Here is a 24,231-nt window from a genome sequence, read left to right as displayed (position 1 = left end):
CTAGTTTCCTTTTTATCAATACATGACACGTGTCTTTTCCTTTCAGTGCGAAAACAAAAAAAAAAATGGAAATAAAAAATATCTAACGCTCAATGAGTAAACGCATTGAATTGGACTACATGATTATGAAAGCTAATAAAGTTTTCAGAAAAAAAAAAAAAAAGAATTGGACTTCAATATCACTAAACAAAAGTTACATGGAAATATTTATAAATACAAGAATTAAAGAAGTACCTTATTGCTATAATAGTATACTTAATAAGTTCAAGTTGTGTTAAACTATAAAAATTAATTAAATTTCGATTAACGACGTAATCCTCGAACCACGGCGAAAACTCCGATCAAATCTTGCCGGTAAGGCAAATAAGATTTTCTTCTCTTATCTCCTTCCCCGACCTTATACGGCACCGTTTTGTCCTTTACTTTCACGGCCGGCGAGCTCGTCTTACTTACGTCGCTGCCGCCGTCGCTGTGGCTCCTCCGCATAAGATCCTTAAAAATATAGCACCGTTTCGATGCGCTTGGGGCCAACACGCCACCGTCGCTATGACTTCTCGTTAGAAATTTCTTCAAACGGCACTGTTTCGGTGTGCTCGTGGACGATTCCGAGTGTTTTGACGCAGCCGGAGATCTGAGTGGACTCCATAGACAATTTCCGGAGAAACGGTCCGATATATTTTCAGGGGCAGTTTCTTTGTCTTTCTTGTTGATGATAGAAACGACGTCGGTTTTGAACGTCGGGAATGGGACGAAGGTTTCTTCATGTAACGGCGACGTTTCAAACTCGAAGTCAGCGTCTTCGTCATTGAAAGAGTCAACTTTAACGGATTGATGATCTGTCATATTGAAACTTTGGTTTTCGCGGGAAACTTTAACTGCAGCGGCGGCGAATTCACCGGAAGCGTAGTAACTGAAGCTTGGGCTATAAGATACCGTTGAGGACAAATCCTGCATTTTGTCGTCTCTCTCTCTCCACCAATTTAGCCTTGTTTCTTCTACGTCTGTTTTAACAAATCGTGTCTCTCTGTCTGTGTGTATATATATTTGTGTCATTGTGTGGGTGTGTATCTATCTATACATGTAACATGTGAGAGTGGTTTGGTTTACCTTGTTCGTCAATACTAGGCGATAAAATGTACGTGGTCTCTTTCGTGGTATTTGTTTATGAGAATATTGAAATTATAGACGTCAATGCTGACGATTTGGGGGTTACCTAAATTATGGTTCCATTGTTATCAACCTACCAAATATGTTAGACGTGATATATATCAGATTTGACAATCATTTTGCGATTCTGTAATTCTTTAAATAATTGTGTGAACTCGTGATTTATTCATATATTCAAATAAAACATATTGATCATATTCTGCGACTTTTACAACTATTTTAACTGCTTTTTGCTTAATAATTTCCAAGTTTATAAGCAGTTACTAAACTGCAGCAAATGATTAGTCAAATAGCTACAAGAAATAATTATAATATGTTTCAGTTTCACTAGGAGTCCAATAGTTGTTATCCTTTTAAAAAGAAAAACAAAAGCGTAATTGGATCAAACGTAACAAACTGAACTTCTAGCGAATTTATAAATGACTTTTCCGAACCCGGCTATAACAACTTTGCAATATACATATTCTTTTATGGACCGTCGGCACTAAAATCTCCATGACAATGACTCAAGGCCAAACATTCTTATTAGATTAAATTAGGCATAAAAATTACAAGCATGATTCAAATAATTGCACCACATGCCAATATCCATTTCCCAAACGAATAGCAACATTCAAGTCCATATTGGCAATATAAATTATACATTGCTGTTGGAATTGTAATCTGTCATATTCTTCGAAGAATAATCCAAAGTTTGCTTCTTTTAATTATCAATAAATATTATATAAAGATCGTTCTCCATGTTACATTTCTCAATTTCATGTGGAGCAATGAGTTGGCAGCTTAAACCATAGTCACTTTTTTAATAGAGTTTAATTAATGTTTTCAAATCGAGTCTGAATATTATTATTGATTCTTTTTTGCTATATATGTGGCTCCCAAAGACATAAATAGACTATTTGTAGCCTCACCAAGCCCAAACTTCCCAAACTCAGGGCCGACCTTCTCCTAAAGCTTATTCTAAGTTTCTGTTTACTACTAATTAAGATCGACATTTCCATTTTTTTTTGTTAAATTTGTAAACATCATTACACAAGACTAACTTTGGCAAACAAACAAAAAAAACAAAGCCAAAATAGAGTTAAGAAAGATTTGGGAAAATTATATCGGATTCAAATTAAAGAAACATTAGCTTTCGCCACCGCTTCCTAAACCTTCTTGAGGTGATGATGTTACGGAGCTCACGATCGACGAACTTGAAAATAAGACGATGAGCCAAACGCTGTGAGTTGTGGAGGAGGTTATTTCACTGCCGCCAAATGTTGTGGAGAAGGCTATTTCACTTGAGCTGCAAGTTTTTTGACATTTCCATTTTCTTTAAGCTGTTGGAGTTTAAAAGAAGAACCAACAGAAAAAAGGAGCACAGAAATCGGGATGTTTAGTGTTATCAAATATCAATTTTCTTGTGTGTGATTTAATAATGACAATGATTATTTTTTATGGTAAATGAAAATGTTTACCAAATTAATTACCACATACCTAGTTGGCTAGTTATCGAATAAATCATTAGATTAATCAATAAGTGATATTGTTTAGACTGAAAATAATAATCGAACTATATATGAGAATTTAGTAGGAAAGTATAGTTTAAGTTCAAATCTAAAGGATGAATTGAAGAAGTATTCGATAAACCAACTTATTTGGTTTCTTCTAGTTCTATATATGCTTTCGGATCATTTTATTTTGTCAAATGCTTTCTGATTAGTCAACCCCAATGCATATAATTAAGAAGAATATTCATTATGGAGTCCGTGAAACGCGTAGATATGGAGTTATGAATATGAACATATTAGTCTCGCACATATCAAGCCACTAATTTGACAAAGATCGGCTAGTTGCATTATACATATGTCCGTGATTAATAAAATTATTATATTAGGGATTTTCCAAATGTGGTCCACAACACACGAACAGCTAAGTGCTAACGCCTTTGACTTTGAATTTCTAGTCAACAACAAAAGGAGAACGGAAGAAGAAGATATATGTATGTTACTGCGGTCAGTGACGCAAACGCAGCAGATCGCTAGTCTTGTTGTTTGTTAGAAGACCGTTGGGGTTGGGTGTGTGCGTACGTGTCACTGACATACAGACAGTTGGACGGTGAAAACTTTGTTACCTAAATAATTAAAGAGGAGCATCTCAGTTGTCGACGTGGCGGCCTTTGAGTCCGGCGCACGTGATTCTTCGCAGCATCGCACGTGCATGGGCTCAAGCAAAGTGCTGCTGCTTCTAAAGGCAGCAAAGAGAAAAAAAGGCGTCAACGCCGCTGCTTATTATAGATTTTGAAAACCACGACAAATATAGTAATATAACAATTAATTTTCCAAACTTTTACTTAGTCTACGTAAAGTTATGCGCAAATACTAAAATACTACCCAGCCCCGGCTCAATATATTTGAGAGCCTTAGGGCAAAAAAATTTTTTTTGGCCTATTATTATATACAAAGAGAAAATTTACTTAATTTTTTAAAATTTTGCGGAGTTTTTATAGTAAAAATTGTTATTTTAAAAATTTTGGGCCTTTTTATACATTTTCTTATAAATAATTAGGCCTCTTAAAATATAATTTTCATATTAATAATATTTTTAAAAAATATTTGGGCCTTTTTTATACGTAAATTTTTTTATAAAAAAAAAAGCCCCGGGCCGTCGCACTTCCGCCCTACCCATCTGAGCCGGGGCTGATACTACCATATTAAATTTTTAGAACTCCTAAATACTCCTGCTAGTTTCGTTGACATATATGATCATTCTACATATAAAAACATCCAAGTGGCTCACAAACTTCTATTTTTACTATGAGACTAATCAAAAGAGAGTATTTCATCATCGAAACAACGTATTAAAGGTAAACATATATATATATATATATATATATATATAAAAAGAAAACATATAAGATATGCAGTACCGGCCCGGTAAATTTGAGTGCCCTAAGCAAAATTAAACCCCATAAAAAAAATATTTTAAATTAGATTTTTACCATTAAAAAGAATATTGTAGTTGTCTCTAAACGCCCACAATATTTTTAAAAGACCCTACAAAAATTATTGTTTATAAAAAAACTTAACAAATTTTTAGATAAAAAGGCCCTCAAGTTTTGAGGCCCAAATCGATGGCTTCAGTAGCTTGTCCTCTGCGCCGGCCCTGAAGATATGGAACCACGGATATAAAAGGAATGTATATTTATACAAAATTTTGGAGTGTCATGTTAATATAAATTGTAAATTGTTCTAAAGAGGGTATTTTAGTTCGTTTATCAATTGTTAAATAGAAAGAAAAAAAAAGAATAAAGAACGAATTGCATAGGAATGCACATGATCAGGGGCCGAGTTCCCATAAATTGATTCTCTCTGTCTCCGGGACTCATCAAACACAAAGTCCCGATATTTCCTGTAAACCCGTTTCCAACTAATTACTACTCCTTCCGTTTCGTTTTACTTGTCGTTTTAGAGTTAAAATTTTGTTTCATAATAGTTGTCGTTTTAGGTTTTCGATGCAAATGTTTTGTGAAAATTCCAGTTTTATCTCTACTGTTTTAATGTTTCGGCCAATGAATTTTTTAATACATTTAAAACTGCATAAAAAGTTGCAAAACATCATATATTTTGAAACAAAATAAAAACTCTAAAACATCCTATATTCTGAAACAGAGGGAGTACTATATAATTGTATTGTTTTAACTGGTACCCACTTGAGGAATTTTATCCGATTTGTTTAAGAAATTGCAACTATAAATTTCATAAAATTACTACTACTTGTTAGTAATAGTTAAAAAATGCAATTAGCTTTTACAAATAATAATTTAGCTAAGAAATTAAATGATAATATATTTTTTGTGTGAAAATGATAATATGTTATCATTTATTAAAATATAAATGATATATAATATATCATTCGGACAATATTATCTACTATATTCACATGATATATAGATATATGTTCATATGTGTAGAATATTGATGCTTTAAGAGAGCTTCTGTAGCTGCTCTAGCTGGATTAAAATATTCATGTCAGACCATTATACATATGAGTCTGTATAGTGTATACTACTAATGAGACCAGGATAGAGAGAGAGAGAAATGATTTTCAAAAGATAAACATAGAAAAAGAGAAGCTCTAATTAATCGAAGATATAATATGATGTGTATTATTTATAGATCAGATCACATCCTTCTTCTTCTTCTTCTTTCTTGATCTTTTTGGTTATTATGAGCTTCTTCTTCTTCTTCTCTTTCTCTTCTCAAACTCATTAGAACAACAATTAAAACAGAAACTTTTACTATAGACCACAATAACAAATCTGGGTTTTTGTTGTTGTTCTCTTTATGCAGAGAAGGGTTTCAAACAGGATCTGTGGCTTGAGTAGGTTAATTACGCGACAAGAAACAAAGGTATGTAACCATTTGATCATTCTCCATTGTTTGTTGTCTCGATTAAATCCTTTTCGTATTTAATTGCTAAATGGATGAAATTTTTTGAACTTGCCAAAAATAAGATTTTTTTTTATATCAATCTAGTTAGTAGTTGTACAATATCAATCTAGTTAGTAGTTTGTACAAAATACATTTATAAGAAGTAAGATATAATAAAATTATGGGGTCCAAACTTACATATTACATGTTTTGTTATATAATACACCTAGTTAAACACTGTTAATTTCATCTAACTATGCATAAGAGTGTCTCACCATAAATCAAAAGGGCAGTATGTATTTTTTTCTTTATATAGACTACACTGAATATCTATATAGAGTGTGCACTATCTTAAGTTTGTCCGGTGTATATATATAGTGGTCAATGTTGATTATTGCATCAAGTTCTCCTTCGACAAAACAAAATGACGGAAAGAAAATGACAATCTATATACATACTAAATGTATTGGCTTCGTACTATATACGTCAGTCTCATTAATTGTACAAGGCCTATTAAAATTTGAATGTTGACTAGGCTTTCATGTGTACATTTACCTTATACAAGTGAAAAAGGGACAATCGTACTTTTAGCCTTAATTTTTTTTTTTTGGTAACATATCGAAAGATAAATCGTTCTGTATTTTCAAAATACTTATTTTTCTTGTTAAATGCTGTCACATAAATCATTACAATGTTTGACAAATAAAAGAAAAATCTTTACAAATCTAGTCGTTTAAAAATCATAGGGGATCCTACTAGATTATTATTATAGACCTTTTTTCTTTTTTTTTTGTCAACTAATTATAGACCTTGTTCTTTTGTCACATTAATAAAATAATATATTTTTTAAAGAATATTTTTTTTATTTTGCATTGTAATTAGTTGTAACTTTGTAATGGGCCACGTAGTTGGGCCATGCTATAGTCCACGTTATCTCACTGATATGATTTCTAATTATTTTAACAATAAGACCGTCTTTTAATTTATTGCAAGTTTTTTTTTTTTTAAATAATTTATTGCAAGTTTTCTTTTAGCCTTAAAGTTATAGGCTCCAAACCAGAGCAAAGTTTTGACAAAAAGCTAGCTATAGGAGGGACTATGTAAAAGAAAAAGGTACGGTACCATAAGATTCTTACCATAAAGAGCCAAAAATAAAATAAAATGTAAAACTCATCCCTGGAGTAACACCTCTTTATACTCCACTAAAAAAAAAAAATTATTTCCCCTAGCCAACAAAAAAGATTCAGATTCATCTCCCACGCGCTCGTTCAACTCCTCTCATTCGCCACCTGACCAAACCCAATCTCAATTTGAAAATTGAAATAAACAAAATCGTAACATTGGACATAAAAAGCACTAGGACAAAAAAAATTCGAAAAATCTGAGTCAGCGTATGTGGTTAACACGCGCCAAAGTGGGAGCGTGAGTGGGGTTTGAATGCACCTGAAACTGTCTGGTCAATAAGTTAAAGTGCATGGGAAAAATCTTGGTTGCTGTTTCCTATATATATGATATATCTCTCTTTTTACCATCGACATGTTACATATATATGGACAAAAGCCTGTATATGTGAATGCATATGGTCACAGATAGGAGTGTGATGTATATATATATAAGAAGTTAGTAAGCTTTGTTTTCTTTCTCTTTTCTTTGGCAGGTTTATAAATTTAAAAAATGGAGAAGGAAAACCAAAAGCCGCATCGAGTTTCACGTAAAGACCAGAGTGGATCCCACTGGAGTCAAGGAGCCGATGAAGAGCCAAGAGCCAGATGCTCCGGGAAAAGGTGCCGGTCTTGGGCGGCGGCGGCGATCGCTGACTGCGTGGCGCTCTGTTGTTGTCCCTGCGCCGTCGTGAACCTCTTTACTCTCGCCTTTGTGAAGGTCCCGTGGATGATAGGCCGGAAATGTATCGGCCGTGGTGGCCGGAGTAAGAAGCGAAGGAAGAAAATCAACCGTGAGGATCGTTTTCATCACCACCACCAGCACCGGAGGTCGGCCGAGATGGCGAGCGGTGGATGTTGCGGCGGCGGGGATGGGGAGTTCGATGACCACCGGTTTGTGGTGGAAAGAGATGGGAGTTTGACAAAAGAGGAAGAGAAAACGGCGTCGTTAAAAGGAGAGGAAGAGACGAGAATAAGTGCGAGAGTGGAAGCAGAGAGAGTTTGGTTGGAGTTGTATCAGATTGGACATCTTGGCTTTGGTAGAGTCTCCTTCACAGGAATTCATCAGTGATAATAATAGATACTTATAATTATTAGGCGCATAATTTTTCCGAAGCTAAATAGTATATGTTTTGTGAAATTCTTTTTATCTTTAGTGCAGCATCTAAGATTGGGCTATGCATTTGGGCCCTTATTAAAGGGCTTGCAGAAGATTCACATAAAGGGTAGTTTAGGAATTTGACTATAGAACTTGTAGGCCGCGTAGCTGTCCCGAAATAGAAAAAAAAAACCTGCGCATTTTAGTATGCGTATGAGATTATTGTGCTAAAATACGCATGTACACGTCGTGTGCGAAAGAGTTCTTGTCTTCCCCCATCTTGAGCAGATCGATCATTGTTTTCCCAAAGAGCGATTTCATCAGACGATTTGGTGAAAAAATGGGGAGCGAGCCGACTAAAGTGATGGTGGCGGTGAACGCTTCGACGATCAAAGACTATCCTCACCCTTCGATTAGCTGCAAAAGAGCATTCGAATGGACTCTGGAGAAGATCGTCAGGTCCAACACTTCCGATTTCAAGATTCTCTTGCTCCACGTTCAAGTCGTCGACGAAGACGGTTCTTCTCTCTCCTTATCCTTGAATATGCATCTCTGTGGGAAATCATGATCTTAGATTGGTCGGTTGAGATGACCTCTTTCTGGGGGTTTGGACAAGCTTTTTTTGTTTCTCTTTGTGTTGCAATTTTGCTGTATTTACGTTTTAAGGGTATGTGTTGGCTTGTATTAGTCGTCTTTTAGAGCAATCTTGTTTGTATGCTGTAGTCTATATTCCTCATGTCTTAATTGACCAATTTTTGTTTGTCTTTGTTGGTGAGAGATAATATGTTAGAAGAGAGGGTTCTTTCATCCTACTAGTTTTGTTCTGTTTTTTTGCTATGTTTATATTTGTGGTGTTTTAGCTTGATTTGTTTGTGAATTGCAAAAAAAAAAACAGGGTTTGATGATGTAGACAGTATTTATGCTTCCCCTGATGATTTCCGAGACATGAGAGAATCTAACAAGGCAAAAGGTCTTCACCTTCTCGAGTTTTTCGTTAATAAATGTCATGAGATTGGGGTAAATCACACTCTTTTTTTTAGCTCATCAGCTTATCCTCCTCTGTCTCTATTAACTTCTTCTTTCTGTATCTCATAAAACAACTACTGTAATCTTGTGATAAACTCTAGCTGTGCAAAACTTGTAGGTGGGTTGTGAGGCCTGGATTAAGATAGGTGATCCCAAGGATGTCATATGCCAAGAAGTGAAACGAGTTCGACCAGATTATCTGGTCGTGGGAAGTCGTGGACTTGGCCGGTTTCAAAAGTGCGTAAAATACTTAAAAACTCCTACATGACTTTTTAATTATTACTTTACCTCTATATATCATCAACTAGTTATTAGACTGAATGATGAATAAATAGACTGTTATAAAGGATTACAGCTAGATAGACAGAAGTTTGGGTTTGAATAGATTAGTTCAAGACTCGACAGGAACAGGGCCAAACAAGGGAATTGTCATTATAAGCTATAAAAGCATTGAGCCAGGCATAGCTTGAAATCATAGACTACTATTAGCGCTGTTGTTTGAAACGTGATGTGTTTTGTTATAACATGGGTTTGTTCCCCTTCGTTCTACTGCATTGCAGGGTCTTTGTGGGGACTGTGAGCGCGTTCTGTGTGAAATATGCCGAGTGTCCAGTTATGACCATCAAACGCAATGCCGATGAAACTCCCAGTGATGCAGCTGATGACTAAGCAACAACAGCTATGCCCCTTCCTTGTTTGATTTATACAGAGAGAGATTGCTTTTGTGTGTACAAAATCCTAATTCACACCCCTATATATATATTTGTATCTATCTATCTGTCTATGTGTGTGCAATCTGCTTCTTTTTGGAATTGGTTTTCAAACTGAATCAACTGCTATATATATGCTTTAAAGAACAGAAGTAATTCACACACCACCTCCATATGTTTTGAAGATTTAACGATAACATGCACTTTATCATATGTAAATTAAATGCAACCACATTTCAGCAATAGAACACCAAATTAAATAACGTACCATACACAAAAATTCAGCTGGGCATATAAATGTATAGGACTATATATCTTAAATCACATGGTGGTCACCATTAAGCAAGTGGACAGGCCACAGATCTTCAACGTTCCAGTAATTCTCGTTTGACTGTTCCACCACATTAAACGTCGTCTTCGCCTGAGAGAAGCTCTCAGCCATGTCTATGGCTTTCCCTGAGCTGCCTTGGTCCGTCGTCGTCATCCCCGAGCTCTGTGAGTTTCCCGAACAAATCATATGTTCCGATGACATGACTTTCATGTGTCTCTGAATCTTTGTCCTCCAGAAGTTCTTTATCTCGTTGTCCGTTCTTCCCGGAAGATGCTTTGCAATCTTCGACCACCTAATACATAATATTATTTAACAACATAAATTAGTTTTCTAATTCAATTAACGTATGCATGTACTAATGAAACTATGTAAGACCTGTTTCCAAGCTTAGCATGAAGCTGAATGATCAAAAGCTGTTCTTCAGCGGTTATGTTCCCTCGCCTCACATCTGGTCGGAGATAGTTCAGCCACCGGAGCCGACAACTTTTTCCGGTACGTTTTAAACCTTATGATATGAAAGCAAAATTATATATATATGTATAACATAACACGTTGAGTGTGTGATTTGAATTAATGTGCAAAAAGAATACCAGAGGCTTTGGCGACAGAGTTCCAAAGACCTTCACCATGATTAAGGATGTAATTAAAGAGGATGAAGTCTTCTTCCATAGTCCAAGGCCCTTTCCTCACTGTTCCTTCTTCTTCTTTCTGTGATGTTATTGTCGCCTTCCCTCGCCCTTTCTTCTTCATCGTCGTCTCCATCTTCTTTCTTTCTTTCTTTCTTTCTTTTGTGTGTATGTGTTTTTTTTTTTGTCTATGCAATCAATAGAGTGAACAGAGAGATACTCGAGGCGGGAAGATGATAATTAACGAATGTTTCTTTTATAGGGTTGAGACTTTGACTTGTGACTATATACTTCAATTGGTAATAATACACATAACCTTATAAATAATTGTAACAGAAAATATAAATAACATTACACTCGTTTTTTATTTATTTATGAAATCATATGTATATATATACAAAATCAATTAAAATATGTAGTATTTGATTACAAAACTTAATCATAACTTCTAAAGTTGCCAAGAAAAACTAAACAATAAATTTAATAATTAAACGAGAACTTGGCGTGATTAGTTCACGACCACACGAACTGTAAACAGTGGGAAGGAAGAAAGTACAATATTAAAGAGAAGCAAAGCTTGACAGAAACATTACACTGAGTTTATGTATATAACGACTACTTCCTAACCCTCTATCACTAATTTATACTAGCCATTATTTATTTAGTACTCATAATCAATGAAGTTCTTTCTTCTCTGAATTTTGAAACTTATGTTGATATTTTTTGTACTTACTATATTTTACCACATCTAAATTACAGTCTGAAAAATGTATTTTATTTGTTCAACTTATTTATGTGTGTATGATTACGATTTTACAATTTATACTAAGAAAATCTAAATAGTAGATAGAGAAAATAAAATGAAAGTTGTAATAGCGTGTGCTTTTGGGCAATTAATTGAGAAGGTTTGGTGTAATTCGTGTGCCAAATTTAGTAAGTGAGGTTTTGTGGCTGAAAATCTAAATGATGTGTCATCTTACAATTCAATTATATATATTGATGTAAGAGAATATAAAATTGGATGATTAATATTCAGTAATAGTAGTCGTTTTAATATAATTCTTAAAAAAATTAAACTATCAATATATACTGATTTTATAAGATTAGTTGTTATCTTGGTTGATGCCTGATTTATATAATAATGATTTATTAAGATTAGTTGTTATTTTGGTGAACAAAAAAAAAACTCATAAAAAGGTTATCTCCTAATAATCAATGAAAAATTAATATTGATAAGTGGAAAATAAAACCATGTGTGAACATGTAGTGTGAGCTTTGATTTTAGATTATAGGAGTTCATGATTCGTTTAGTTGTAAAAGGAAAATTAATTTGTAACCACAAAAAACAAGAGTCTATTTGGAGATTAATAGGCTGTCATCAATCATATTATCATCAAAGTACTCAAGATACACACATTCATCTAAGCCATAGACTCACCAAACTTCTTTTTCTAAACCTTTTTTTTTTTGTGGAAAAGTTCTACATGACACTTTTGAAAATGACTACATATATATAATTCCCTTTTAAGATAATATTACAGAAAATTTTCATATATTATGTGGAATCAACATAAGCATTAATTAAGAGTGTTTAATCCAGATTTGGGTTCAAGTTATTCAGATTTTAGGTTTATGAATAATAGTATCAAAAGTAAAACTTAGTTAAATTTGTACGTACTGTCACTGTTTCGATATTTATTTGAACCATATATTCAAAAAGAAAAAATGTTTAGATAGTTTATTATTTTGTTCATTTCGTAATTAGATTAAGATTACGTCTCAACATTCAGATATGGAAGCGATAATCTCCGATATTGACCCGCGAGTAACAGAGGCTATGAACAAAAAACTTCTTCTCCCAGTCACAAATAAGGAAATAAAAGATGCTGCCTTCTCAATAGGAGCAGATAGAGCACCGGGAACTGATGGTTTCTCAGCGGCTTTCTACCATCAATTTTGGGATGAAGTTGGAGACGATGTTTGTGCAATGGTAAGACGATTTTTCGAAACAGGGGAGATGGATGAGGAGATAAACCAAACTCAGCTTTGCCTAATCCCAAAGATCACAGATTCAAAACATATGGCAGATTTTCGACCCATTAGTTTGTGTACCGTAAACTACAAGATTATTTCAAAGGTAATGATCATGAGGTTAAAACAATGTCTCGGTTCTGTTATCTCTGAATCTCAAGCCGCCTTTGTCCCGGGAAGAAACATCTCCGACAACATCTTGGTTGCACACGAGATTCTTCATTCTCTGAAATCAAAGAGAGCTTTTCAAAGTGATTATTTGGCGGTCAAAACTGACATAAGTAAAGCTTACGATCGCGTTGAATGGAATTTCTTGGAACGGGTTATGATTCAGTTAGGCTTTGATTCAAGATGGGTTCAATGGATAATGGCGTGTATATCTACAGTCTCCTACGAGGTTCTGATCAATGGCTCACCATATGGACATATTCGACCATCGCGGGGCCTTCGACAAGGTGATCCGTTATCCCCTTATCTTTTTCTTTTTTGTGCGGATGTTTTGAGTACTATGCTTAAGAGAGCAGAGAGAGATAAAAAACTTCAAGGTATTCAATTAACGAAGCACTGCCCCTCGATTTCACACCTTCTCTTCGCGGATGATTCTCTGTTTTTTTGCCGAGCTTCAACATCAAATTGTCAACAGTTAGCGGCAATTTTTGAAACCTATGAGCAGGCTTCAGGTCAGAAAATAAATTACCAGAAGTCTTCGATGATCTTTGGTTCTAAGCTCCTGGAGCAAAAGAGACAGCGACTTCAACATATTTTGGGAATTTCAAAAGTGGGAGGCGGCGGAAAATATTTGGGACTTCCGGAACAATTTGGCAGGAAAAAGGTAGAGATGTTTGAGTATATAGTTACAAAAGTTAAAGACCGAACAGAAGGATGGACTCATAAGTATCTATCCCCCGCGGGAAAAGAGATACTCATCAAGTCCATCGCAATGGCTCTACCGGTCTACTCTATGAATTGCTTTTTGTTACCAATTACCATATGTGACGAAATAATCAGTGTCATATCCTCATTTTGGTGGGGTGAGGATAAAGGAAAAAGAAAGATCCCATGGGTGGCCTGGAAACGAATGTCTATCCCAAAAAATGAAGGAGGTCTTGGCTTTAAGGATCTACACAACTTCAATAAAGCTCTCCTTGCAAAACAAGCTTGGAGAATCCTAACTAAACCTACTAGCCTCCTGGCCAGAATCTACAAAGGTATGTATTTCCCTCACTCAAACTATTTGCAAGCGAAAACAGGTACCCAAGCTTCATATGGTTGGCGGTCAATTCAAGAGGGCAAGCTGTTACTTCTCAAAGGTACTCGCGTTCGACTTGGCAATGGAAAAAATACACGGGTGTGGGAGGACCCTTGGCTACCATCTTTGCCACCCCGGCCAGCAAATGGACCTGTTCTGGATAATAACATGAGGGTATCAGACTTATGGAAGGACACTAAAAGAGAGTGGGATGAAAATATCTTTGAAGGAGTTTTAAATCCAGAGGACCAACAACTTGCAAAGAAGTTATTCCTTTCTCAATATGCTGATCGAGATTGCCATGAATGGGTGTATACAAAGGATGCTCAATACACAGTGAAGTCTGGTTATTGGGTCGCTACGCACATAGATTTAGAGGAAGACGAGATCATTCAACCTCCGGCTGGCCACATTGATTTGAAAAAGGAGATATGGAAACTCAAGATAGGACCAAAGATTCAACATTTTGTTTGGCGGTGCTTATCAGGAGCGGTCCCAACGGCAACGCAACTCCAAACCAGATCCATCCCAGCAAATCCAACATGTCAAAGATGTTGCCAAAACGCAGAAACAATCAACCACATCATCTTTACTTGTTCCCATGCTCAAGCAGTTTGGCGATGTGTGACCTCAGAGATAGGAAGACAGTTCACATTTGGAGATGATTTCGAGATCAACGTACAAACTTTATTGCAGCTTCAACAAAGCTCAGTCCTACCAACTAACAAAGGCCTCTTACCGTTTTGGTTGATGTGGAGAATTTGGAAATCTCGAAATGATTTCCTTTTCAGAAAAATTAATCGACATCCGAGTCATGAGGCAAGAAAAGGTATCGAGGAAGCAAATGAATGGCTTGAAGCGCAACAAAACAGTACACAGGAGGTGAGTAATACTACTCAATCTTCTAACATACATCAAAGAAGAACTCGAAGTAGACAATGGGAACCGCCACCGATGGGCTGGGTAAAATGTAACTTTGATAGTGGCTTTGTTCAAGGAAGTGAGTACACTCCGACAGGATGGATTCTCAGAGACTGCAATGGAAAGATGATTACGTCCGGATGTGCAAGATTACAAAAAGCTCACTCAGCTCTACAAGCAGAAGCATTAGGCTTTCTTCATGTTCTTCAAGTCATATGGGCAAGCGGGTATCGTTGTGTCTGGTTTGAAGGTGACAATCAGGAATTGGTTCATCTGATTAATACGAATGGAGATCGCCTTGATCTTGGACCACTCCTCTATGACATACGAAACTGGACGAGAAAATTACCACAAGCTTCCATAGCTCACATCAACAGAGAGAAAAATGCAGCTGCAGATATTCTTTCTCGACATGCTGCAATTATGAACTCCATGTATCAAACATTTACTGTACCACCCTTTTGGTTGGTGAACCTTTTGTATCATCCGTATACCGTTTGAATGAAAGATAGATGTTTAAAAAAAAAAAAGATTAAGATATTCGATATATAGGTCTATCTAAACTATACATTAATGTATGACTTGGTTTTTAATTTGATTTTTTCGATTGGGTAGAAAGAATCGGTTTGTCATATCGAACTACACTGAACCAAACCAAACCATACTAAGGCGAAATCATAACACCACTTTAATATTTAATTTAAATGCTAGAGAATCCCAACAGTATCAGATACAAATTGTTCGTCGTTCTAATAAAACATTCTTACCGATCTCTGAAGTGCATAATAAATTGATGAAATACAAACCGTAAGATATCAATTGTAGTTTTGAACGTAAGTTTCCAATGGGAGGGAATGTCTTCTTGGTCCTGTTTTTTTTTTTAAAAGTTTTTCATCGGCCAAAAAAAATATATAATGTCACCAGTAATAAGGGATTATCCCCCATAACACAATCATCGTCACTTGGCTTTCTCAGCTTTGTGTCTCTCTTTTCATCTGTGTTTCATCATCATCGTCTCGTGGAAGCTGCGAGGAGGAGATCCCGTGGAAGACGGTGGTGGAGCTCTGTTGAATCTCTCGGGGCTACGGCTTCTTTCACGCTCTCTTCCCCATCCATTACTGCTTCTACTTCCCATCAAAAATTTATACAATCTCAAAGTCAGAATCATATTTTCTATGGCATACAAAAATAAAACAAGGTTGTATGTTAATTTTACCTGTCACGCGAAACAAAGCTACCTCTGCCACCATAACCAGAGTCGCCACCACGACCACGGCCTCCGGAAGGAGGACCCCAACGACTGAATTTGTTCATTCCACCACCACCACGGGTAGCCATTTCGCGGATCTGAGGAGGAACTCGCTGGTTTGCTCCTTCCAAAATCTTGATCAGATCCGAAGCATGTTTCGAATCTTGATCACCAAAGAATGTGAATGCCTGACCAGTCGCTCCAGCTCTTCCTGTTCTTCCTATTCTATGAACATAGTCTTCCACTCCATTGGGGAAATCATAATTTACGACAGCCCTATGATCTCAAATCGTGTTAGCTAATATAATCACCAAGTCACGATTTAATTATTTGTTTTCAAGGATTGGGAATTGGATTATATAAATACCTGATGTCCTTAACGTCCAGCCCACGAGCAGCAACATCGGTTGCTACAAGAACCGGAGTCCTGCCACTGCGGAATTGATTAAGAACATTGTCTCTCTCAGGCTGTGACTTGTCCCCATGTATAGCAGCAGCTCCAAATTGGCGGGTTAGATTGCGGGTTAGTTGATCACACATCCTTTTGGTTGAGCAGAATATTATCACCTTTGAGCCTGGTTCCTGAGACCGCAAGATCTGCTCTAACCTCCTCTGTTTCTCCATTGGTGCTACCACTTCAATATGCTGTGTCCAAAAAAGCACAACAATCAGATTAATTCTCCTGAAATAGTCAGCAGAATCAATAGAATCAGTTCAAGCCATACCTGTGTTATTGACTTGTTAGCCACAAGCTCGTCAACATTCCCAATGTTGACTTGAGCAGGGTTAACAAGTAAGTCAGCTGCAATTTTCCTAACTCCCTTTGGCCATGTAGCTGTGTACATAAGGGTTTGACGCTTCGTGGGAATTTCTTTCACAATCTTCCTTATCTGTGGTTCAAAACCCATGTCCAACATTCGATCTGCCTCATCTAGCACAAGATAAGATATTTGACGCAGACTTATCCTCCTCATTTCAAGGATATCATTCAATCGCCCAGGAGTTGCAACCACGATATCTGCTCCTCTTTCTAAATCCCTCAGCTGAGGGCCCTTTGGTGCACCACCATACAAACACTGAAACAGAGATAACAAGACCACAAATTTGGTATACGTTAGACAGATACAACACAAGTAGCATTTAAAACTTAACAAGTTCAGAGACTACTCTATTTACCGTGCACGAAATTCTTGATGACCTCCCAAATTTAACAGCTTCTTCTTGGATTTGTGTGGCCAGCTCCCTCGTTGGAGACAATACCAAGATTGTTGGGCCCATTCGCGAATCATTTCTGATGCGTTGAAGATGCAGAAATCCAGGAATCAAGTAACCCAAAGTTTTTCCCGAGCCAGTTTTAGCAATGGCAACTATGTCCCTCCCTTGCATCGCAATTGGCCATGACTGAGCTTGAATCGGAGTAGGAGCAGAGAAACCTGCATTGAGTACCTAAGAAAGCAGAAAACCAGGCTGTCCTATGAGAAGAGGAACACCAAGGTTATATTGGGCTTATGGAGTGGTGGCTCATGTCAGAAGAAGCACCATCCCCCATTTGCAGGCGGCAAAAGATTACTGATGAAACCTGCAGCAGGAGGACGCCTCTTCTTCTGTCTGGACCCGGTGGTGAAATGAATCATCACACCATTAACAGGCCCTGCCACGAGCTTGGATGATTTGGGAAGCCCTTTCCAAAAAATTTGGTCCACCATATAGGGCACTCCAAATAATTTGCAAGGACCTCAAAGAAGTGGCACAGTGTACGACATTGGCTCCTCCCAGGAGCAAACATCGCACCTGGGAAAAAAGAGAAAAGGGTGCATATGGCATAAAACTTTGACTCTAAATGTTAAACCCTAAGTCGATTTTAGTTTGGTAGCAAAAAAGTCTAATATTAGGAAAACCAAGCTAGGTTCACATAAATCAGACCTTAGCAGAAAACTCAATATAGATTCCACTTATTGGTAGAACAGTCATAAAGTTTGCGGGTTCCTAAGTCATTTCAATTTACTATTGACAATAAATTCATACCTCCCGCAGAAGCTCAGAAGGAAAACCAGTAGCTTCAAAGGACATTAGAGGTGGTGGTACTTGGCCCCCCTGAAACAAGGAAAAGAGATATCAGCAAACTATTTAGTAATTAAGGAAAATAAAAGAAATTAAAAAATTCTAGACCAAAAGTAGGCTGTTTTTAGAGTGAATACTGCTTGAGAAGAACAAACTAAATTTAAAAAATTATACATAAATCAATAACTGAAAAAGTTATGCAACTTGGTAGGGAGCAACCACATAAGAGAGGAACACAGGGGTCTACCAACAAAGCGACAGTGAATGTTCAAGGAAGCTCTTAGATACTTACACTGACAGTAATTTCATGACGGCGGGAATAGGCCTCAGGGGACAGTTCATTTCCTGGAGCTGATGAGCGAGGAGGACCTCTGGCAGATGCTGGACCATAAGCAGAATTCCCAACTCCATTAGCAGCACCGTTTGAATATGGCGGTCCACTTCTGCCACCCTATAGCAAAAGGAGAACAATTAAAATTTTAGCAGACGAACAGAGGAATAAATAATGTATCAAAAATTCATTAATAGCAACGAGCAGCAAACTGAGAACAAGAGAGTACCTCAGTAAACCTCGAGGCAGACTCAATCTTAGGCCCATGTTCAGTGGCTCTGGTGTACTTATTATCATCCTTGGCAGGAGCATAGGCATCAGTTTGTTGAACCTGAACGGAAGAGCTAAGAGAAACGGCAGGAAACTTGGGAGGCTGAGCGGCGGTAGGTTTCTCGTACTGAGTAACATTGGTCTCAGGATTCCAAAAGTACAAGTAACCAGTTCTATCATCGACAAGGCCTTTCCAGGGCTTGGGAAGAGAATGATCCTCAGGTGCGTAACGGACAACAGAAGGAGCAGCGGTGGTAGCAGCCATAGCAAATAAAGACTTCTGCAGATGTCAAAACGAGATAACAGATTCAGTAAAACAAATCGGTAATCCACAGAAATCATCATCAAAAGCAAGCCAAAGACGACCTAAGAAGATCATGAACAACAAAACTAATACTAAAAACAACAAATTATACTGGATTCTATTCATATTCAATTGGAATCTGTTTCAATCGAGCACAATTTCACAGATCTGGATACAAATCGGAAAATAAAAAAACCTAACACGTAATAAAAGCCAAGGGATTCGATCAGAAATCAGAATTAAACCAACGGAATCTCAGCGAGAAACTAGAATTTGAAAGAGAGACCTCAAATAGCAAATTCTAGGAATCAATCAAAATCAGAAGGATTGAGAAATTTCTCAACAGATAATAGACGCGTACCTGAATGTGGAAAACGAAAAGCAGATTAGATTGAAGTCTCGGGTCAAATCCTCTGAACTCGAGATTCCTTCTTTTGGTTCTCTTAGTTTCTCTCTCTATAAAAATCTACGCCACAAGAAGAAGAAGAAGCGTAGAGCAGTAAGAGAGAGAAAGTTAGAGAGAGAAAGACCAAAAGAGGACGATGCGCAACTTTATGCCGTCCCCGTTAGTTAGGTTATAAAAGAAACCATCACAACAAAAATATCTGCACCTTAATGAGCCGCCCCCTTCTCTTGTGGGCCTATTTGGGCCTATTTAATTTTATTCCAAGGCCCATTGTATAATTTCCATGTACAGATAAAACAATTTAGTTGAAATTAACAATAATTAAGATGATGTGTGAAGTGAAACCAACCACAGTCCACATACATACATGGATGAACAAAAATATCAACAAGTAAACTTAAGAGCTTCTATGTACATAATAATTCAAGACGTTTTTGGGTTTTGTTTGACTTTGACTCTTTTGGCTCTGCTGTACAAGTAAACTCCAGCTAGTGCAGTTGCGGTACCTGTTCAAGAAGATATTATTTGCTTCCATAAATATAATTTGAAAACTTCTTTAGTACTATGATGGAAAAACGGTCTATTTCCCCACGAGAACTATCGCATCACGATAGATAGAGCCCAAAGTATGACCCCGATCTATATATCTCTGAAAGAAAAGTTCTATACCTATTTCTCCCCGACACAAAAGTTCTGTATCTAAATCTCCCCGAATTAATAGTTCTAGATCTATTAAACCATAATCCTGGGTTTCGTTGGTTTATTTTATATTTAACCAATTATTGAAAAACTAAACCCAATTAAACCAAAGAAAACCAAATTTTCTTAATATCTCTCTCTTCCCAGAGAATTGCACACAGAGAGTAAGATCGGGGCATTGGCTGAGAAGGAAACCCCACCAATCGTACTTCAATTCGCTCCATTGAACAGTTCCGTCTACGAAGGTTTCTGGTATAGCTTCTCGTCTTTGAAACTTGATAAACATGGAATCGATAATTCTCCGATTCCAATCACCGGTAAACACATAAAAACATCAATTTTAACAGAAATTCAAAGATTATATGCTAGAGAAACAAAAAAAAAAAGTTGAGAACTCTGGTTTTATTGGAGGAAAGATCAAGACTTTGCAAAGCTGGGAGAGTTATACTTCTTTGGATTTCGCCGGAGAGATCATTAGAACTCAAATCAAGAGTCTGTAGATTCACCAAGTTGAAAATCGGAACTGGGATCGAGTCTTTGATGAAATTCTGAGACCGATTAAGAACCTAATCTCAACTAGCTTCTTGAGAGATTCAGTCAATTTCTCCGACAACTATTTGTTCACGAGCTCCAATTTAGTAACCCTTCCGGTGTCTGGATTGATAGAGGTTAAATTGCAGGTGATTCCGGTCAAATTGCAGCAATCAGTAGAAGAAAAATTGATTCACCCACCGGGTTTTTGTTTGTGATTGGCTATGAAGTCACGTAAGGCATCGAAGTCATACTTTTTTGAAAGGGTAAAAGGAAGAAAGTTTGAGAAGAAGAAGCATTAGAATTAAGAATTCAACAAAAATCTTTGACAAATATGAGAGAATACGTGATGGGTTTTATGATTCTCACCATTTTAGAAGAAAGATGAAGCAAAAGAGAGAGAGAAAGGCGTGAGAGAGAGGAAGGAGATAATGTATTTGAGAAATTTGGTTTTCTCTGGTTTAATTGGGTTTAATTTTTGTAATAATCGGTTAAATATAAAATAAACCGACGAAACCCAGGATTATGGTTTAATAGATCTAGAACTATTAATTCGGGGAGATTTAGATACAAAACTTTTGTGTCGGGGAGATTTAGGTTTATAACTTTTGTTTCAGAGATATATAGATCGGGGTCATACTTTGGGCTCTATCTGTCGTGATGCGATAGTTCTCGTGGGGAAATAGACCGTTTTTCCATACATGATATACTAGTTGTTTACCTATAGAGTTAAGAGGTGAGACTGGAGTTTTGAAGAAAAGAATGGATGATGTAATAACCACAACACGCTTCACGCAGTTCCCTACAGAGTGTGTTACTGGAGACACCATCTCCAATATCATATACGATACCTACAGTACAACAACCCCAATGTGAGATACAGTTCATGCTTCTGATCAGAAGCCAATTATACACTAACCGATTTAACAAAACCGATCATGTCCGGCGATCAGTGCAATTTTTCTGAAACGGAGGAACTATATGTACGGACCAACCTGTTGGTAGCTATGCAAGCAAACACCAGCAAGTAGAGACATGATGCAAAACTCTTTTACCGACAAACCCTGGCTTGTCTGCCAAGCAACCACAAACAAATGCATACATAAGTTCTTTATCTTGGAGATCTAGCTATATCGGTTTATGTTTTTTTCACTTACTGCTATTTGTAAGTCCCAAGGAGTTAGCTTAAACCCATCGATGAGGATTGCTACAGGAACCAGTGAGATAAAGGAGATAATTGTTATTACCGAGAAAAGGTTGATGTTGTCCATAGCTTCCTGTTTCAATATAAACATATTAGTAGATTTCGATTACTAGTTTCTTTCTTGAGATGATTACTTATATTCAGACTCTTTTACCTTTCCAACCATGAATTTTTTACTGAGAACATTGCGTGATTGGTTCGTTACATTAGATGCCATTGCACTGCAGAAACCAATCCTGGTTCCTCCCAAAAACATCAATCAAATCAATTAAATCTTCATCAAGAAAGATTACTTTCTTTTTTTGTTTGTTTGTTGTTCATACCAATTGAAAGAAGCTTCTGTGAATGATGCTAAAGAGACTCCAGCGACAATTGGCAACAACGAACAAACAGTCCACAGACTCGGCCACTAGATATAACTCTCTTGTGTTATCTAAGGATATAGATTAAGTCTTAGGAAGAATGTGTATCTGTTTTGCTTACCTCACCGAGCAAGAGAACAGATAACAAGACGGTGAAGAAAGGCTCCATTGCTTTGATTGTGTGGGTGAAAGAGACATTTACTCTCCCCAAGCTCACGTTTGTTAACAAGTTACCTAACGTGTGAGCTGCTGCTAGTTGTACGATCGCCGTAAACTGGAGATAATTTGACAAATTATTTCGATGTCAGGGGATTGCAATTGAATGAATCTCTCTGTTTTTAGGGCTTGAAGAATTGATCAATACTAACTTACCTGAGAAGGAGCAAATTTGGGGCGTGGATGCAGTTTAAGGAGCCACATTACTGCAATCATCAACGTTCCACACCCTAATTGAAATGCTGTTACAGTCGCTGGATATGGATAAACCCTAAGAACCTGGATCGATGAACAAGTTTCATACTTGTATCATGAAGACTAATTGGTTCGAGCCATTTTCGAATTGAAACCGATTGTTTAGTTAAATGAAGCAAAGAAGGAACCTGTTTGTTGAAGATGTTGTAGTAGATATTGAGAAGGTACCAAACTCCAAACATGCCTCCTAACTTTAACCCTTTGACCAAACTTCCAGATTCCGAATCTCCTCCTTCAACATTCTCCGGAACTGTGGCTGACTTGAGCTTGAAGCCATTAAATCTAAGGTTCGGTCTCCAATGATAAGATGAAAAAGCTATGCTTCTTCTGCTCAACGCTGATTCGGGAATAGACTTGGCAACGAACAATGGAGATGGAAGTCTTGGATTTGGAGTTATAAATGTAAGAGCAAACATAATTTTTCTTCGGTGATCAGATGCTCCAGGATGTGCATAAATCCTCTGGCATTTGTTGGAATTTCACAAGTAACCGACACTTGCTAACTTTTTTTTTTCCTTCCTCTATTGGTAAGAGTTATGTTACATGAATGGAACTTCTCTGTCTCCCCATTTTCATGTAAGAAGAAAAAAGTTTGTTTTGTTTTTTTGGATATAATGCAAAGTAATTATTATTTAGAAGAGTTGTCCTTATTTTGTGACTCTTGTCTCCTTGTAGTTGTACTGTTTGAATGTTTTTGATTATGATCAAAATAACTCATATGCCGACATTGTTTCAGTATAGTATTATACCGATAAATTCAGAATGTCATTTAATCATTGGCTTACTTTGATGAATAATTTTATTTATCTTTCCGGTGTATTTCTTCTCCGTTCCATCATTCCATGTGTTTATGTAAATAATGTTTTGGAAATGATTTGACATATTTTGTCATTCATTTAAACGGGCAGTGGTTTTCTTCGTTTAAAATAAAAAAATTTCGTAATGCTAAGTTGCTAACATATAATAATATTTCATACAAAGTTTACGTATGAGAAATTACGTATGCTAAGTTGCTAACATATAATAATATTTCATACAAAGTTTATCAAAAAAAAAAAAAAAAAATAAAAAAAGTTTACGTATGAGAAATTACAGACCACAACTAATTGATATTTAGTGTGGAATTTGGAAATGTGAGGGGAAAATTGCATGGATGATGTTAAAGGGGCCGGGTTTAAACATGTGGATGTTGTATTGTATGCTCCTGACTCCTGAGTCCACTCTTTTTTTTTTCCGTCTTATTTCATACTGCAACACGGTCCCACTGCTTTGATCATCTACTATACATTTTTGCAGTAGTTTTTGGGGTATCCAAATCGGGTCAAATTTATTTAATTTTGACCCAGAAATCTTCAATCGGATTTTTCCTTAAATTTTGGCAAAATTAAAAAACGAAAATAATTAATAAAATCTAAAATATATATACTTTCTCAACTAATTACTATATTTAAACGCTTTATTTATAGTATATTCTCCACGATTTTTATAGATAAAGAAATCAAATATAATGATTTAATGCTAATATAACAAATTTGCACTAATTTCCTAAAACCTCTCTACCTAATTTAAACATAAATATATGATTCTTATTTCACTTTTATTTGATCT

At 36.5% G+C, this 24,231-nt stretch overlaps 6 protein-coding genes across 7 annotated transcripts; 2 read left to right on the top strand and 4 right to left on the bottom strand.

Moving 5' to 3' along the window:
• Positions 1–150: 150 nt before the first annotated feature.
• LOC110229712 lies at positions 151–1,289 on the bottom strand. Its single transcript, XM_021030435.1, has one exon. It carries the CDS (start codon positions 1,051–1,053, stop codon positions 304–306), a length of 750 nt encoding a protein of 249 aa, XP_020886094.1. The 5' UTR covers positions 1,054–1,289; the 3' UTR covers positions 151–303.
• Positions 1,290–5,143: 3,854 nt separating this feature from the next.
• On the top strand, positions 5,144–7,883 carry LOC9320343. The gene is made up of 2 exons (XM_002884231.2): positions 5,144–5,561; positions 7,240–7,883. Exon 2 carries the CDS (start codon positions 7,257–7,259, stop codon positions 7,812–7,814), a length of 558 nt encoding a protein of 185 aa, XP_002884277.1. The 5' UTR covers positions 5,144–5,561; positions 7,240–7,256; the 3' UTR covers positions 7,815–7,883.
• A 67-nt stretch (positions 7,884–7,950) lies between these two features.
• Positions 7,951–9,696, top strand: LOC9318244 (universal stress protein A-like protein). Its single transcript, XM_021033054.1, has 4 exons — positions 7,951–8,359; positions 8,737–8,858; positions 8,986–9,104; positions 9,428–9,696. The coding sequence occupies exons 1-4, from the start codon at positions 8,080–8,082 to the stop codon at positions 9,534–9,536; spliced, it is 630 nt and encodes a 209-aa protein (XP_020888713.1). The 5' UTR covers positions 7,951–8,079; the 3' UTR covers positions 9,537–9,696.
• A 16-nt stretch (positions 9,697–9,712) lies between these two features.
• Positions 9,713–11,316, bottom strand: LOC9318243 (transcription factor MYB57). The gene is made up of 3 exons (XM_002882130.2): positions 10,499–11,316; positions 10,284–10,413; positions 9,713–10,200 (listed from the first exon to the last, which is right to left on the bottom strand). Exons 1-3 carry the CDS (start codon positions 10,668–10,670, stop codon positions 9,894–9,896), a joined length of 609 nt encoding a protein of 202 aa, XP_002882176.1. The 5' UTR covers positions 10,671–11,316; the 3' UTR covers positions 9,713–9,893.
• Positions 11,317–15,400: 4,084 nt separating this feature from the next.
• LOC9318242 (DEAD-box ATP-dependent RNA helicase 14) lies at positions 15,401–19,510 on the bottom strand. Of its 2 annotated transcripts, none has more exons than XM_021030558.1 (9): positions 19,312–19,510; positions 18,606–18,926; positions 18,338–18,496; positions 18,010–18,078; positions 17,161–17,430; positions 16,710–17,060; positions 16,352–16,629; positions 15,952–16,260; positions 15,401–15,862 (listed from the first exon to the last, which is right to left on the bottom strand). In XM_021030558.1, exons 2-9 carry the CDS (start codon positions 18,909–18,911, stop codon positions 15,727–15,729), a joined length of 1,878 nt encoding a protein of 625 aa, XP_020886217.1. In that variant the 5' UTR covers positions 18,912–18,926; positions 19,312–19,510; the 3' UTR covers positions 15,401–15,726. The 2 variants fall into 2 exon arrangements, with proteins under 2 accessions (XP_020886217.1, XP_020886218.1); XM_021030559.1 differs by having other exon boundaries at positions 15,401–15,859.
• A 132-nt stretch (positions 19,511–19,642) lies between these two features.
• LOC9320342 (phosphoenolpyruvate/phosphate translocator 2, chloroplastic) lies at positions 19,643–23,332 on the bottom strand. Its single transcript, XM_002882128.2, has 9 exons — positions 22,752–23,332; positions 22,525–22,647; positions 22,274–22,426; positions 22,114–22,199; positions 21,945–22,026; positions 21,744–21,863; positions 21,582–21,659; positions 21,308–21,437; positions 19,643–19,862 (listed from the first exon to the last, which is right to left on the bottom strand). The coding sequence occupies exons 1-9, from the start codon at positions 23,037–23,039 to the stop codon at positions 19,780–19,782; spliced, it is 1,143 nt and encodes a 380-aa protein (XP_002882174.1). The 5' UTR covers positions 23,040–23,332; the 3' UTR covers positions 19,643–19,779.
• Between the last annotated feature and the right edge of the window lie 899 nt (positions 23,333–24,231).

This window comes from Arabidopsis lyrata (genome assembly GCF_000004255.2).
Source record: "Arabidopsis lyrata subsp. lyrata unplaced genomic scaffold ARALYscaffold_3, whole genome shotgun sequence".
NCBI lineage: Eukaryota > Viridiplantae > Streptophyta > Magnoliopsida > Brassicales > Brassicaceae > Arabidopsis > Arabidopsis lyrata.
Note: the sequence above shows the minus strand (reverse complement) of the source record. Positions and strands in the feature narration are given on the sequence as shown.

Excerpts from the sequence above, each read along its gene's own strand:
- LOC9320343 (XM_002884231.2), top strand. The coding sequence starts at position 7,257 with ATGGAGAAGGAAAACCAAAAGCCGCATCGAGTTTCACGTAAAGACCAG.
- LOC9320342 (XM_002882128.2), bottom strand. The coding sequence starts at position 23,039 with ATGTTTGCTCTTACATTTATAACTCCAAATCCAAGACTTCCATCTCCA. Across the intron at positions 21,660-21,743 it reads CTTGGGACTTACAAATAGCA|ACAAGCCAGGGTTTGTCGGT; the intron begins GTAAGTGAAAAA and ends GTTGCTTGGCAG. Across the intron at positions 19,863-21,307 it reads CTCACCTCTTAACTCTATAG|GTACCGCAACTGCACTAGCT; the intron begins GTAAACAACTAG and ends CTTCTTGAACAG.
- LOC110229712 (XM_021030435.1), bottom strand. The coding sequence starts at position 1,053 with ATGACACAAATATATATACACACAGACAGAGAGACACGATTTGTTAAA.
- LOC9318244 (XM_021033054.1), top strand. The coding sequence starts at position 8,080 with ATGTACACGTCGTGTGCGAAAGAGTTCTTGTCTTCCCCCATCTTGAGC. Across the intron at positions 8,360-8,736 it reads TCAAGTCGTCGACGAAGACG|GGTTTGATGATGTAGACAGT; the intron begins GTTCTTCTCTCT and ends AAAAAAAAACAG. Across the intron at positions 9,105-9,427 it reads GGACTTGGCCGGTTTCAAAA|GGTCTTTGTGGGGACTGTGA; the intron begins GTGCGTAAAATA and ends ACTGCATTGCAG.
- LOC9318243 (XM_002882130.2), bottom strand. The coding sequence starts at position 10,670 with ATGGAGACGACGATGAAGAAGAAAGGGCGAGGGAAGGCGACAATAACA. Across the intron at positions 10,414-10,498 it reads CTCTGTCGCCAAAGCCTCTG|GTTTAAAACGTACCGGAAAA; the intron begins GTATTCTTTTTG and ends TCATATCATAAG. Across the intron at positions 10,201-10,283 it reads CATGCTAAGCTTGGAAACAG|GTGGTCGAAGATTGCAAAGC; the intron begins GTCTTACATAGT and ends ATTATGTATTAG.
- LOC9318242 (XM_021030558.1), bottom strand. The coding sequence starts at position 18,911 with ATGGCTGCTACCACCGCTGCTCCTTCTGTTGTCCGTTACGCACCTGAG. Across the intron at positions 17,431-18,009 it reads CTTCTGAGCTTCTGCGGGAG|GTACTCAATGCAGGTTTCTC; the intron begins GTATGAATTTAT and ends CTGCTTTCTTAG. Across the intron at positions 17,061-17,160 it reads CATCAAGAATTTCGTGCACG|TGTTTGTATGGTGGTGCACC; the intron begins GTAAATAGAGTA and ends TCTCTGTTTCAG.